Raw genomic sequence first — 12427 nt, forward strand, 5'->3', positions numbered from 1 at the left:
CGCTGCATCTACGAGCTCACGCAGTTCCAACAGGTCGACTCGTGGTCCTCCGGCGGCATTGAGCAGAGACCACGGGGCTGCCGGGGCTTCCCGGTCGTGATATGCGGCTTGAGTTGGATGTGTGTGTGCGCATGTGTGTGGCAGCCGGGCGGAGAGGGGAGGGGAGGAGACGAGGAGACGAGACGAGACGAGACGAGACGGGGACCGATGGAGAGGGGAGGAGAGGAGAGGAAAGGAAAGGAGGGGAACAAAGTTAGCATCGGTTCATCAGTGCAGATGCGGGTAAGGAGTGGCTGGCGACATCCAACATCTAACATTCTGTGATCTCAGATGCATCCTGGATAGGTACTTCATGGACGACGGTTTGCTCCGGCGATACTGGACTCAGATTTAAGCATCCGCTGACACCCGACGAGATGCTCCGAGAGATCCGCCAAACCCTCCCGCCTGAGCCTGGTATCCGTATGTCTAGGACCTAACACCACTTAAATCCGTCCCTCATTCGATCCAACATCAATTCCTCTTTCTCCGGGCTCCAAACTCCAGCTCCTATATCTCCAGTTCCATCTTCTCCATCTCCAGCCGGCTCCGGTACAGCGGCGCGAGTTGTGCACTGACCGCCCCACTCTATCACGGACGGCGGCCACAAGCTGTGTGTGAATGAATACCTTACCTTCCTTACATTGACCGAAAAGAAGGCCAGGCACAGGTGGGATGAATCGCATCTCGTAACTACGTGATCCACGCTTGACGCGTCAACTCTCGTCCGACGTCTGCCAAAGGCGGCACTGCCCCCAAGAGACGATACGATGCCAGGCGGCGGTAAGACCTGTCGCGACAACCCCGCAACGCCGCCTGTTTTCAACCGTCGCCGCGGGCGGCCCTGTGGGCTGTTGGTCTTGTCCACACTTTTTTTCTTTGCATCCATCACATCCAGACCCTGACACCTACTGCTGCGCGTCCATTCCAACAAGAACCTCGCTCGCATTCCTCCCGTGGTGCGTTGTCCCCGCGTTCACGCGAGCACGTGCTGTGACTGGCTGCCGTGCCACCACCGGTCGAGGAGGGCCTCAGAAAAGAGAGAAAAAAGGTGGGGGGGGTGCCGTTTGCTTACCGGGCATATCATGCACCTTAGCCCACGTTGCTCGAATCTCCAGCAAACAACTGCGTGAAGAGCACAACCGTGTCAAACATGATGGGATTGCGGCTGCAGCGGGCTTTCGGCGTGTGTGTCTGTGTGTGTTCTCAAAAAATGCAGCTTTTCTCCCCGAGGCCAAGGCCGACACACGCCGCCTCTCGGATTCGGCCCCCTCACCCCGAAGAAAAACCACGCCACACCAACAATGGAAGCCGGCGAGCCAAAAAAACCACCGGTCCACGAGAGCGAGCTACCTTATGGGATGGCCAGATGTTTTGTAATGCGGTTCGCCGTCCGCCGCGCGTCCCAAAACCCGGCTTCGGCCTCCGACTTTGAAGAAAGCCAGGTCGGCTGTCTATCCGGCGCGGCGCTATGACAGGCCACACCCTGTCCGTCACCCGGTCGTGATGCTCAATTTGCCGTGTATGCTGAAACGGATCTCGACTCGAGTTGACTTTTTTTTTTTTTTGCCCTAGTCTCTACTCGAGGCTCTTCCCGTCGCGGCGTTGGGTGAGTGGGACGGCAGGCATGGCAGAGTCTTACGAACGACATGTTTGAAAGATGTCGGTGCTTCTCTAGCAAACATCCATCTCCGTGGCATCTGGTTGCCGTGACCCATGAACTCTGAAAACGTCCCAAGGATTCTCATCAGAATTTCTTGGCAGTGCTGTTTTAACGCTCAAGCTGTTTACGTCCTTTATCTTGCAAACTTCCCCTTTGCCAACAGCCTCTTATTTCCATTCCTAGCCGCGATGCTGTTCATCCAAATACGTCAAACATAGTATATATACAGATCCCATCTAAATGTGACTGCGCGCGGCCATGCTTCAGACTTGTCCTCTCTAAGGCTGGTTGTTGCTGTCCTTTTCTTCATAAATATTATACGTCTTTCTTAGAGCATATATACCTTGCTGTACGTTGAGGTCATGATCTAGGTCTGGAACAGCGTTGAAAGTTGTACTGGAGCTTGAGTTTTCTCTATGTATAATTCTCTTCTTTACTTAGACTTTATTACAATCTATAATACCTTAATAAATTTAATGAAAGCCTCTTTATTATACCTAAGAAAGATAAACGCCAGGAAGAGGCATACCCGTTATCGCAAAACCGCAGAGTTTCTATCACCAGCTTTACCCAACCGCCACAGTATATACTTTAGAAGGGAACGTTCAGACGTTTCCCACTTAAACCCAGCTTCAAGGGCCCAGTATAGAGATTTATAAGTGATATAGTACTTTAGAGACGGGCGGCGCTTATCGTGGGCGGCCGAGGTCCTGGGCAGTATATACAGTTAACGTGCATCGTCATAGTAATAAAGCATTTCAGGGGCCAACCCTCACTTAATAGCTTCATACAACTATCTTCATATCTTAGGTCTTAAAGACTTCAGTCTTAGATCTATTAACATCTCAACGACCAGGAAGGAGGCTACACCGACCGGAATCGCATACATATGCCCGGGCATTTACGCCGTTGCTCAACATGAGAACCCAGAACGAGACTGTACACGCTGATATGGTCCGTCCTACGAGTTTACCGTTTCCCCCAAAGACAAAAGTCTAGTGTTCGTGTTTCAAGCTCTGGAAGACCTCTTACATATGTTTATGGAACAATGTCTAATGAGGTCTTCGGAGGACATCTTCAAGTTCCAGGTGCTTTACGTTTCTCGAAATGTTTGTAAGCTTATTGCGGTCGCACTCAAACTGCCATGTAATCCATGCGAATGTTATGACGATGTTGCTCACTACTCTGGGGTAGACTTCGAATTGCTCTCAGTTGTCAGAGTCTCAGGGTAAACAACTTGACACGCTTGGAGTCCAGAATGGTGCTAGGTACGGAGGAACCGACTTTCGACAGATTAACATGTATCTTGAATCACACAACCTCGCATGTTCTGCCATATTCGCTAGAAGACGACTGGATGGGCGAAGTGCTGAATTGATTCCAAGTCACCTCAGGAGTGCAAGATACGGCTGTAGCTATCGGCATCAGTCGGAGACTCAGCTGTGAAGAGTGGTGCCGTCGCTCACTCTAGCACACAAGAGACATTCTCTCTATGCTTCATACGCCGCATGCACATCGTCCTCTCGTGATGCAGATTACGCAGGCTTCGACGCAGAGGAGGGGTTCACAAGAACATATGTGCCTCACTTGGCGACAAGATCGACGCTGCATCGAAGCTGGGAGGGTCTCCCGCGCGCCCAGCCAGTCGACTCCACGCCGAGACCGTGACAGCGCAGTTTGTGATAACCGAGCCACGATGGTATTCGCGGCCAGGACGCAAGTCTTTAGAAATCAGAGCTGCCAAGTGACCCCACCCGCCCGTCAAGCCACGACGGGCTCGATAAACGTCACTGGACCCTGGGAATCGGGTGTTGTTTCCTTTGTCATCTGCCGTGTAAGTGCACCAAACACCCAACGGACCCTCACTGCACGTTTAAGAAACCCCTGTCATATGAGAGCTGCTCCGTCTCCAGACGCCGATAAGGTGCTGGGTCGTGTCGGCTCCTTCTCTCCGAATCTGGACGGCATGGCAAGCTATCAACGGGCCTGGACCTGGACTTTGAGCTCGGCCGTGGTGGCGGTGACGGCGGTCGTTCGCGTCAAGGACGTCGCGCGGCCAATGGCGACGATTCCCAGGGGTGAAATCTCGGCAACCTTAATTCGTTTTTGATGTCGGCTTGGCCCCATAATGAAAAACCGAGCCCTTGCGTCTGTGGGCAGCTGCGGAAAGTGGTTGTTGGATTGCTCAAGGGTAGCTTAATCATGATGGCGTCGGCGTGAGGCGCAAAAGAGAGACGGGACGGGAGGGAAAACGATTTGTTTCTAAAATTAGAGAGTTGCGCCTCGTTCGGATTTTTGAGGCTAGTGCGAGTTCGGTCAAGACCTGTCTCTCTCGGAGGGGGAGGCGGGGGAAGCCCACTGGACGCGGGACCGCAGGGCCCTGAGTGGGATGATGGATGTCCCTGGCTCCCTGAGTGGGCGATCTGGCGAGCCCGAAGGTCAGCCACACGCATTACCACCTCACCAACCCGATAGCCGGCTGCTACCAAAACGTTCGTCCCGTGGGGCTGAGCAGCTCCCGTCCTGTGCATCTGTGACCTGGTCCGCAGGTGATATGTATCTTGAGATACTATCTCCGGTCAGTCAGCTTTCCAGTCTGCTCACTGCGCCTGGTGACTGGGTAGACGGAACGTGGGTGATTAGAAAACCCGGTGCCAAGTGCAGAGCTACTGCAATGGTAGACACACGAAGGAAAAAAACAAACGGCTGAGCCTCCGCAGGATGACGACCACCGAACCTGGACCACTTTTATTGCGTGGACGTATGGGGCTCGACGTGCAGCTTGGACGTGTCAGACAACGAACCGGTGCCGATCAAGGCGAATCTTGATGTCGCGGTGCTGCCAATGCCCAATGGTGTTTTCTGGTGACTGAGCAACGGGCCACCGATCGGCTTCCAACAGGATGGTGATAATCCCGGCAAGGGAAACAAAACAAGTCTGCGATTGAAGAATCTAGGCAATGCGGAGCATAACCCAACCCCAGACATTTTTTTTTCTTTTCGCGAGTCGCCTCTCTCTGCAGAGAAGAAACCAAAAAAGTATGGAAGCCCGTACACAGTGTGCGATCTTCGGTCCATCATCTGAACTGTAGTCAGGTTCACGACACACGAGTCCGACCGGTCAAACAGGTTCAAGGGCGAATGAGAGAGGCGAGAGACGGGACGCGTACTGCTCCCAGTGACGTGAAGAGGAGGCATTCCCCTTCCTTCACCTGTTGCGGTCTAGTTTCTGTCGGTCAACCAAGTCAGATTTCCTGGCGACGCCGTCTTGGGGTCGGTCTTGAATTGGGGAAATGGCAGGGTCCCCGCTAGCCTTCAGCTGCTGTATTTCTCGAGACTCTTGGCCCGGCTGCGTCGCTCATCAATCTGCGGCGGGCATCGACAGGCTTTATCTGTACGTGAGATTAGGATTTGGACTTTGGAGGGGCTATTCTTGCTGGGTAGGCACTCAGCGTAGCGATAGGCTATGAACCCGCGACCGGTGACGAAAGGATGCGCAGATGCCTCTTTACATGAAGAACACCGACATCTGAAGATCATGGAATTCATGGAACGAGATGCCGAAGGGGCTGTTGCTGTGTAAGCGTTGCAGAAGTGTGAAGTGTGAAGTGAAGGTGGTGACGGGCAAGGTTTGACGCCAGTGTCAGAAAGTACCCGTGCGCAGGCAGCACAGCCAGAAAGTACGAAATCTTTTTTTTTTCTCTTTTGGTTCTTTCCAGGCATCACCGTCACCGGTTTCTCTGCCCTACGGACGAGGATCCTAGTCCGCCATCGTCCCTCGCCTCTAACCCTGCATCCTGCATCCCGCTGCCATCCTCGCCGGTCTTGTTCTCTTTTGGCTCTAGGTGTTTTTTTTGGGTCTATTTCGTGGTGTTTTTAGTGTTTAGGCATCGGTCATCTCCAAAGCCCCTCCGCGTTCAGTGCGAATTAATCAATTCTCTAGAAGCCAAGACGGCATGAGAAGTGCCTTACGGATATGTGCGAACATGGATGATGAATCGACATTCGACAGAAGTTAGAAGGCACGATTATTCCCGCACACGGCATGTGGGAGTGTTGGCCGTACTTCATACGCAGTAGGGCCGCACATGTCGTCGACGCCGTTGCTCGGTCGAGGGATTCCCCAATCGTCATGGGTCTTCCTAGCAGAACCGGGGGCTGAGTCGCGTGTGGAGGCGGCTTTTGCAGCCCGTCAGCAGCCAGACAGGCGGAAGGCGAAGTGGGTACCTCACCACCTTATTTTCTAGGGAACAGGACTTTGGCTTGCTGCGTTTGGGTATCAGACATTGCCCAGGCTGAGGGTGCTGCTGCTGTTGACCTTCTAACGGGCTCTGGCTGCTAGCAGACGGGACTGGAACATCACCATTCACTGCCGCACGCTGGGCTGCGCTGCGCATCACACTCCGTCCCATCTCCACCAAAAATTCGTAAATACGTCCTTCTTACTGCGCCACGTCCGCGTCCCTGTCCCTGCCCGTCTTCTCTCCCCCCAGCCAACCGGCCCTGCGCCCTCTGTACACGTCCCAGTCCCGTCAGGTCCTGCACTATGGATACTGTACGCATGTACGTAAACGGCACTTGGAGCCCGGTGCGGGTGGCCCAGCCTACTTCCAACCAGTTTTATAAACATCAACGCTCGTCCGTCTTGTGTCAGCCTCTTGCCTCTTACTCCCATCTCACTCACATCCGTTTATATCCTCCCACCTCCTCCTAACAAACATCCAAAGGGACTTCTTCTCTTCCCTCTCCTTCGCTAACCACCTCCCTACAACAACAAACTCTAAATCAACGATCGTTCTCTACACTCGTTGAACCAACAAACCAATCGACCCACTCTAACCGAGACCTTACATCATACCCTCGACGACTACCAACTTATCCCGATAAACCAACAACAAAAACAACTGAAAATGGGTGTCGGTCGTGTTATCTGTGTGGCTCTGCCATTCATCCTGACCGTCGGTTCCCTCATCTTCTTGATGGTGGCGGCCCTCGGCGGTGTTTCCAACAAGGACCTCTACATGTTCCGCGTCAACCTCACCGATCTCGAGATTAACCCTGCTTCGCTATCGAGCGTAGTGAGTCGCGACGTCAAGGCCGAGAACTTCGGCAACTACCACAACCGTGCTCTGCTCCACGGCGTCTCCAAGGCTCAGACCGACGGTACCACCCAGACCAGCAACATCACCGCCGCCGACCTCGGCCTCGACAACCTCTACGACATCGCTCTCTGGGGCTACTGCACTACCGCCTCCAACGGCGACAAGACCTGCACCAAGGCCAAGTTCGACTGGGCTGCCGAGTACCTGAACACCTCCACCCTCACCACCATCGGCTCCGTCTCTGGCCGCAAGGTCGAGCTTCCCGATGAGGTCACCAGCGCTCTGTCCGCCTTCAAGACCGTCACCAAGTGGACCCAGGTCGCCTACATCATCGCCTTCATCGCCCTTGGCCTCGAGGTCCTCTTCGGCATCTTCGCCAACTGCACCCGCGCCATGTCCTGCGTGACCTTCCTGGTCGCCTCTGTCGCTTCCGTCGCCGTCTGCGCTTCCGCCGCTCTCTCCACCGCCATGTCCGTCGTCGTCGTCGGCGCCGTCGAGGCTTCCGCCAAGTGGTACGGCGTTTCCGCTTCCTTCAACAACAGCTTCCTTGCTCTTGTCTGGATCTCCGCCGCCCTCGCCCTCGGTGCTGGCTTCTTCTGGTTCTTCACCATCTGCTGCTGCGCTCCCAGCCACACCCGCAAGGAGCGCAAGCGCAACTCCGACGGCGAGAAGCTCATTCCCCAGGGCAACAGCGCCTACCAGCCCATCCACGAGGAGAACGGCTACTACAAGCAGCAGCAGGCCACCCAGTACGGTGCTCCCCGCTACGCCAGCGGCGCCCGTGGTGACATGGCCTACGAGCCCTACTCTCACCGTTCTTAAGTTCTTAAGTGGATTACGGGGCGGTAATGTTTGTACGAGGAAGCTGGGGTATTTGGCAACCACTTGATTTTGCATCGTTGGCGTTGGGTAACGGCTTTACAATTACGAACGACACGCGAGGTGGTTATGAATGTTTAGCTTGATGGATATTGGGGATGATGAGGAGGAGTGATTCCTGGGGATGGATGATACCCTACCAGGCACATTGTCTATAGAACTTCAAATCGTGCTTATAGCGAAAAACAAACTAGATTCACACTCAAGACGTTTCCCATGAGCCATTTTCTTGACATTTGAGCGTTTCATGTGGCAGTTGTCATCGAATCGTGACAGGCCGCAATTGCGGGCGCGGCAGGCGGCAACGTGCATTTCCTGACGCAATTGACACTGTCGATAGTAAACTTCATCCCACAAACGGCCCAAGAAAAAAAAAAAATAGAAATCCACCACGCGATGACTCGGTCCACAACCGTGCTGACAGACGACAGAGAGTGAGAAAGATTTCACGCCGCTCAGCCGCAAAACCAAAGGCTAGCATGATGATCCTGGGATCCGTAGGCAACAACCTAATTTCACAAACGCGCCTGAACGAACGAACGATCACCCACCCGGCTCGCTCCTAAAGCTCAGCTCAGCTCACACCCCGTCTCCGTCTGGTGAGGTGAGATTTTAAGTCCAAACTCGGGGAGGGGGTTCATACGCGCCAAAAGAGAAAGAGAAAAAAAATACCCGAACCACGATTCCCTTCCCGCCAAATGAATCATTATGCAGTTAGTCATCATTCGTCCCTATTCTTCAGTCTCATTTTCAAAAATAGCCCGTCCTGTCGTAGTTGCAGCGGGACGTGGGAAAACATCCATGAACTGGAGAGCTGCAGATGGGAACCCCAATCAGTCACAAAATCGCTGACATGAAATCTCCCATATCAAGGACCCAGAGCCGGCCGGGCCTCGACTGCGGCGGGACCACCAGCTCACCCCGGTCACCGGCCTCTGCTTCCTGACTACCCCTTCGAGTGAAGGAGACGGCAAGAAAGGCGAGAAGACGTACCTCCTGGCCGGGGAGGACACGCACCTCAAGGTCTACGACGGGGACAGCAGGCTGCGCTGCCAGCTGAGGATCTTCCGCGCCCAGCCCATCCACGGCATCAGCGTCGGGGGTGGGAGCGTGCTGCTCTGGGGGAACCAGGCCGTGACGGTCCTCCCCGTAAGCGCCATCGAGAGCCGCTTGTCAGCCGGACACGACGGTGACCAACCGCCGACACCAAGGATCGTCGAGGCCAAGGCCCCGGACTGGATCTACGACGGCGCCATCTCCCCCTCCGACTCCTCCCGCGGCGTGCTCATCACCGCGCACAACGAGGCCCTCGAGTTCTCCGTTTCCGACGACACGATCCGCTTCGGCAGGATCGCGTCCCCGTCCCGGCCCATCCTGTACTCCGCGACCTCGACCTGGCTCTCCGAGTCCGCGGTGCTCGTCGCGGGCGGCACCGTCTTCGGCGAGATCCTGCTGTGGAAGTGCCACTTCGGAGAGGCGAAGCCGCGGTGCGAGGTCCTCTTCGTCTTCACCGGCCACGAGGGGTCCATCTTCGGCGTCGACATCTCGCCCGAGATCGACCTCGGCGGGAGCGCGAGGGGAAGGTTGCTGGCGAGCTGCAGCGACGACAGGACGATTCGCGTCTGGGACGTCTCCGAACGCGCGGGCGCCGCGCGGTTACTGCACGACTCCCTCGCGGAGGCGCGGGAGACCGGGTTCGGCGGCAGCGGAAGCGCCGCCGCGGCGGATGTCACGGCGGAAGTAGAGACGACTGTTGCGACGAGCAAGCCCCTGGCCATGACGATGGGCCACATCTCGCGCATCTGGCACGTCAGGTTCCCGCGCACCATGGACGGGCTGCTCGTGCGCCGCGGCGGTGCCGGTGGCGAGGCAGCGACCAGCTTGTACTCCTTCGGCGAGGACTCGACGCTGCAGAGGTGGAAGCTCGACCTCGACGTCGAGGGGTGGCGGCGGGGTCTGGGCGCGGAGCAGCACGGTGACGTAGACGTCCGCGGCGGCCTGACGCATCTCGAGACGCACGCGCGTCACGACGGGAAACACATCTGGGCCACGGCGCTGCGGGAGACGGAGGGGGGCGAGGTCGTGGTCGCGACGGGCGGGCAGGATAGTAAAGTCAACCTGCTGACGGACCGCTCGGCTTCGGCGGCGGTCGCGAGCGTGAAGGCCTTGCCGAGTGAGTTGAGGACGTTGGTGATGCGGGACGTGGTTGGCAAGTTAGGCGGCGCGGCTGCCGGGGCGAGGGAAGCCTTTCACCGATTCGCATTCGTCGGGGCGGATGAGCTGCTTGCGACGAGTACCGCCGGTCGGCTTCTGCTCGGGTCGTTTAAGGGGGAGGAGTTGACGTGGAAAGAGATCGGGACCGAGGCCGAGACGACAGCTTCTTTGAGGGCTTGCACGAGCCTGAAGAGTCCGGTTGACGGGGTCGCCCTGCTGGGCACCGCGAACAAGAAGATCTTCATCTACAGGGGGGGCGAGATCCGCGAGGTCGGGACGGTTCCTGGGAAGGTCGCCGACATCTTCTGCCTGGACTCGCCTGACGAGAAGAAGCTCGAGTTCCTCGTCACGATACTCGGCGGCGAGGAAGCCATGCAGATGCTCACGCTGGACTTGGAGTCCTGCACGATCACGTCTATGGTCCCCCTCGACCTCGACAACCGCTTCGTCTTCACGGCCGCCTGCCTCGTCTCCGACCTCCTCATCCTCGGCTCGAGACACGGATACATGAGCGTCTTCCGCCGCTCAGAGAATGACAACCAGCTCACGCCGTTCCCCGCCCCGGAACGCCGCACCTCGGACAGCATCACATCCATCAAACCCCTACCGACATCGTCAGGAACAAAGACGCACATCATCACGACGAGCAGGGACGGCAACTACCGCATCTACGAACTAACACCCTCCTCCCTCGCCCTCCGCCACGAAACCGCGCCCGCGGCCGTGCCGAACCTCGAGGACGCGTGGGTCTCGGACGCGGGGGATCTGGTCCTCTGCGGCTTCCGCAGCAAGAACTTCGTCGTGTGGAACGAGACGCGGCACGAGGAGCTCGTCCGTATGGACTGCGGCGGCGCGCACCGCGCCTTCGCGTATACCCGCTTCCGGCACCCGCAACGCGTGCGGTTCGTCTTCAACAAGGCCGCCACGCTGGGCGTGTACGAGCAGCCGGCGCCCGAGACGGCCGTCGTGCACCACGGCACCCTGAAGCGCGGGACCCACGGGCGCGAGGTAAGGGCCGTGGCGTACTCTGGGCGCTACATCGCGACTGGCGCCGAGGACACGGCGATCCGGATCTGGGAGTACATCTCCGCAGCAGCGAACCCCCTGGAGAGAGAGCTGCGCTGCGTGAAGGTTGTTAAGGTCCACACGGCGGGCCTGCAGTCGCTCAAGTGGCTCGGACAGGAGCTGCTCTTCAGCTGTAGCGGGAACGAGGAGTTCATGGTCTGGCGTGTGACGGAGCTCGGCGGCGCGGCTGGGTTAGGTCTGATGCGTGAGGCGGTGTTCGAGGACAGGAGCGCCGACGGGGACCTGCGGATCACGAGTTTCGACGCGGCGTGGGTTGAGGACGGCAGGGCTGTGGGAATCACGATGGCGTTTTCGAATTCGGTGGTTAAGACGTACCGGTATACGCCCGAGAAAGGGTTCGAGTTGTTGGCTAGGGGCAGGTATACGGGCGCGTGTCTAACGCAGGTGCGGCATCTCACTGTCGGTGGCCAGGACGCGGCGTGGGAGGTCGTCACCGCTGCGACGGACGGGTGTCTCGGCGTGTGGAAGAGCGAGGGCGGGGAGTTCGTTTTGCAGTCCACGGCGCGGGTTCACCAGAGCAGCGTGAAGGCGCTCGACATCCACCGCACTGCTTCACAGGTCGTGGTACTCACAGGCGGCGACGACGACGCGCTCGGGATCACGACGCTTGATCCGCAGGCTGGATTCACGGCGATGGGTAGGGCCGGTGTGAGGAAAGCCCACGCGGCGGCCATCAACGGGCTCGCGGTCCTCCGGGGGACGGAGGCCGGGGAAGTAGTGTACGCGACGGCGAGTAATGACCAGCGGGTCAAGATGTGGAAGGTCGGGTGGCGGGAGGGGGTTGAGGAGGTGACGATGCTGGCGGATGAGTACAGCGGCGTTGCTGATGCCGGGGACTTGGAGGTTATCGAGGGCGGGAGGGTTGTTGTTGGGGGTGTTGGGTTGGAGGTTTGGGATTGGGCTTCGAGGATTTGAGGGTTTGTGGATAGACAAAAGTAGACAGCTAGATGGGAAGAAGGAATGACTAGAGATGATGATGATTTTACGCAGAAATTTCTTGATGACAAGGTGATCACCTGCTTTTGTATTAAAGCCCCCCTCATCTCTGTCGCTGTCTCTGGCGTTGTCTCTGCTGTTGTCTGTCGCCGTTGCTTTTGAAGTATTCACCGCGGTATAAGTCGACTCCGGACGCTGACGTTTATATCCTCAAAGTATCGAGAGTACACTGCGGTCAAAAAGCCGTACCATCCTACCTACTATCGGCATCTTTGCTAGGAGTGCGGCCATCCTAGAGGTCATCGACTCAGTCGCGTTCCTCGTCTCGTTACATCAACTTGGTAGTGACAGGTCGTTGTAGCTAACTGAGATTGTTCAACCTCCAAAAGCCTGTGGAATGTATTCATAAGCCGCATACACTTTCTGACGGTTTTTTGTCGAATAACCCTGCTCCCCTGATTTGCAACATCGCTCTCGTGGGCCCGGTTTGTCGGTAACTACATAACAT

At 56.9% G+C, this 12427-nt stretch overlaps 2 protein-coding genes across 2 annotated transcripts; both read left to right on the top strand.

Annotated features, from left to right (window-relative positions):
* Positions 1–6612: 6612 nt before the first annotated feature.
* CkaCkLH20_12905 (uncharacterized protein) lies at positions 6613–7626 on the top strand (the record flags this gene model as incomplete). The annotated part of the gene is made up of 1 exon (XM_038895616.1): positions 6613–7626. The coding sequence occupies one exon, from the start codon at positions 6613–6615 to the stop codon at positions 7624–7626; it is 1014 nt and encodes a 337-aa protein (XP_038739069.1).
* Positions 7627–8580: 954 nt separating this feature from the next.
* CkaCkLH20_12906 (WD repeat protein) lies at positions 8581–11898 on the top strand (the record flags this gene model as incomplete). Its single annotated transcript, XM_038895617.1, has 1 exon — positions 8581–11898. One exon carries the CDS (start codon positions 8581–8583, stop codon positions 11896–11898), a length of 3318 nt encoding a protein of 1105 aa, XP_038739070.1.
* Positions 11899–12427: the final 529 nt, after the last annotated feature.

This window comes from Colletotrichum karsti (genome assembly GCF_011947395.1).
Source record: "Colletotrichum karsti strain CkLH20 chromosome Unknown Scaffold67, whole genome shotgun sequence".
NCBI classification, from domain to species: Eukaryota; Fungi; Ascomycota; class Sordariomycetes; order Glomerellales; family Glomerellaceae; genus Colletotrichum; species Colletotrichum karsti.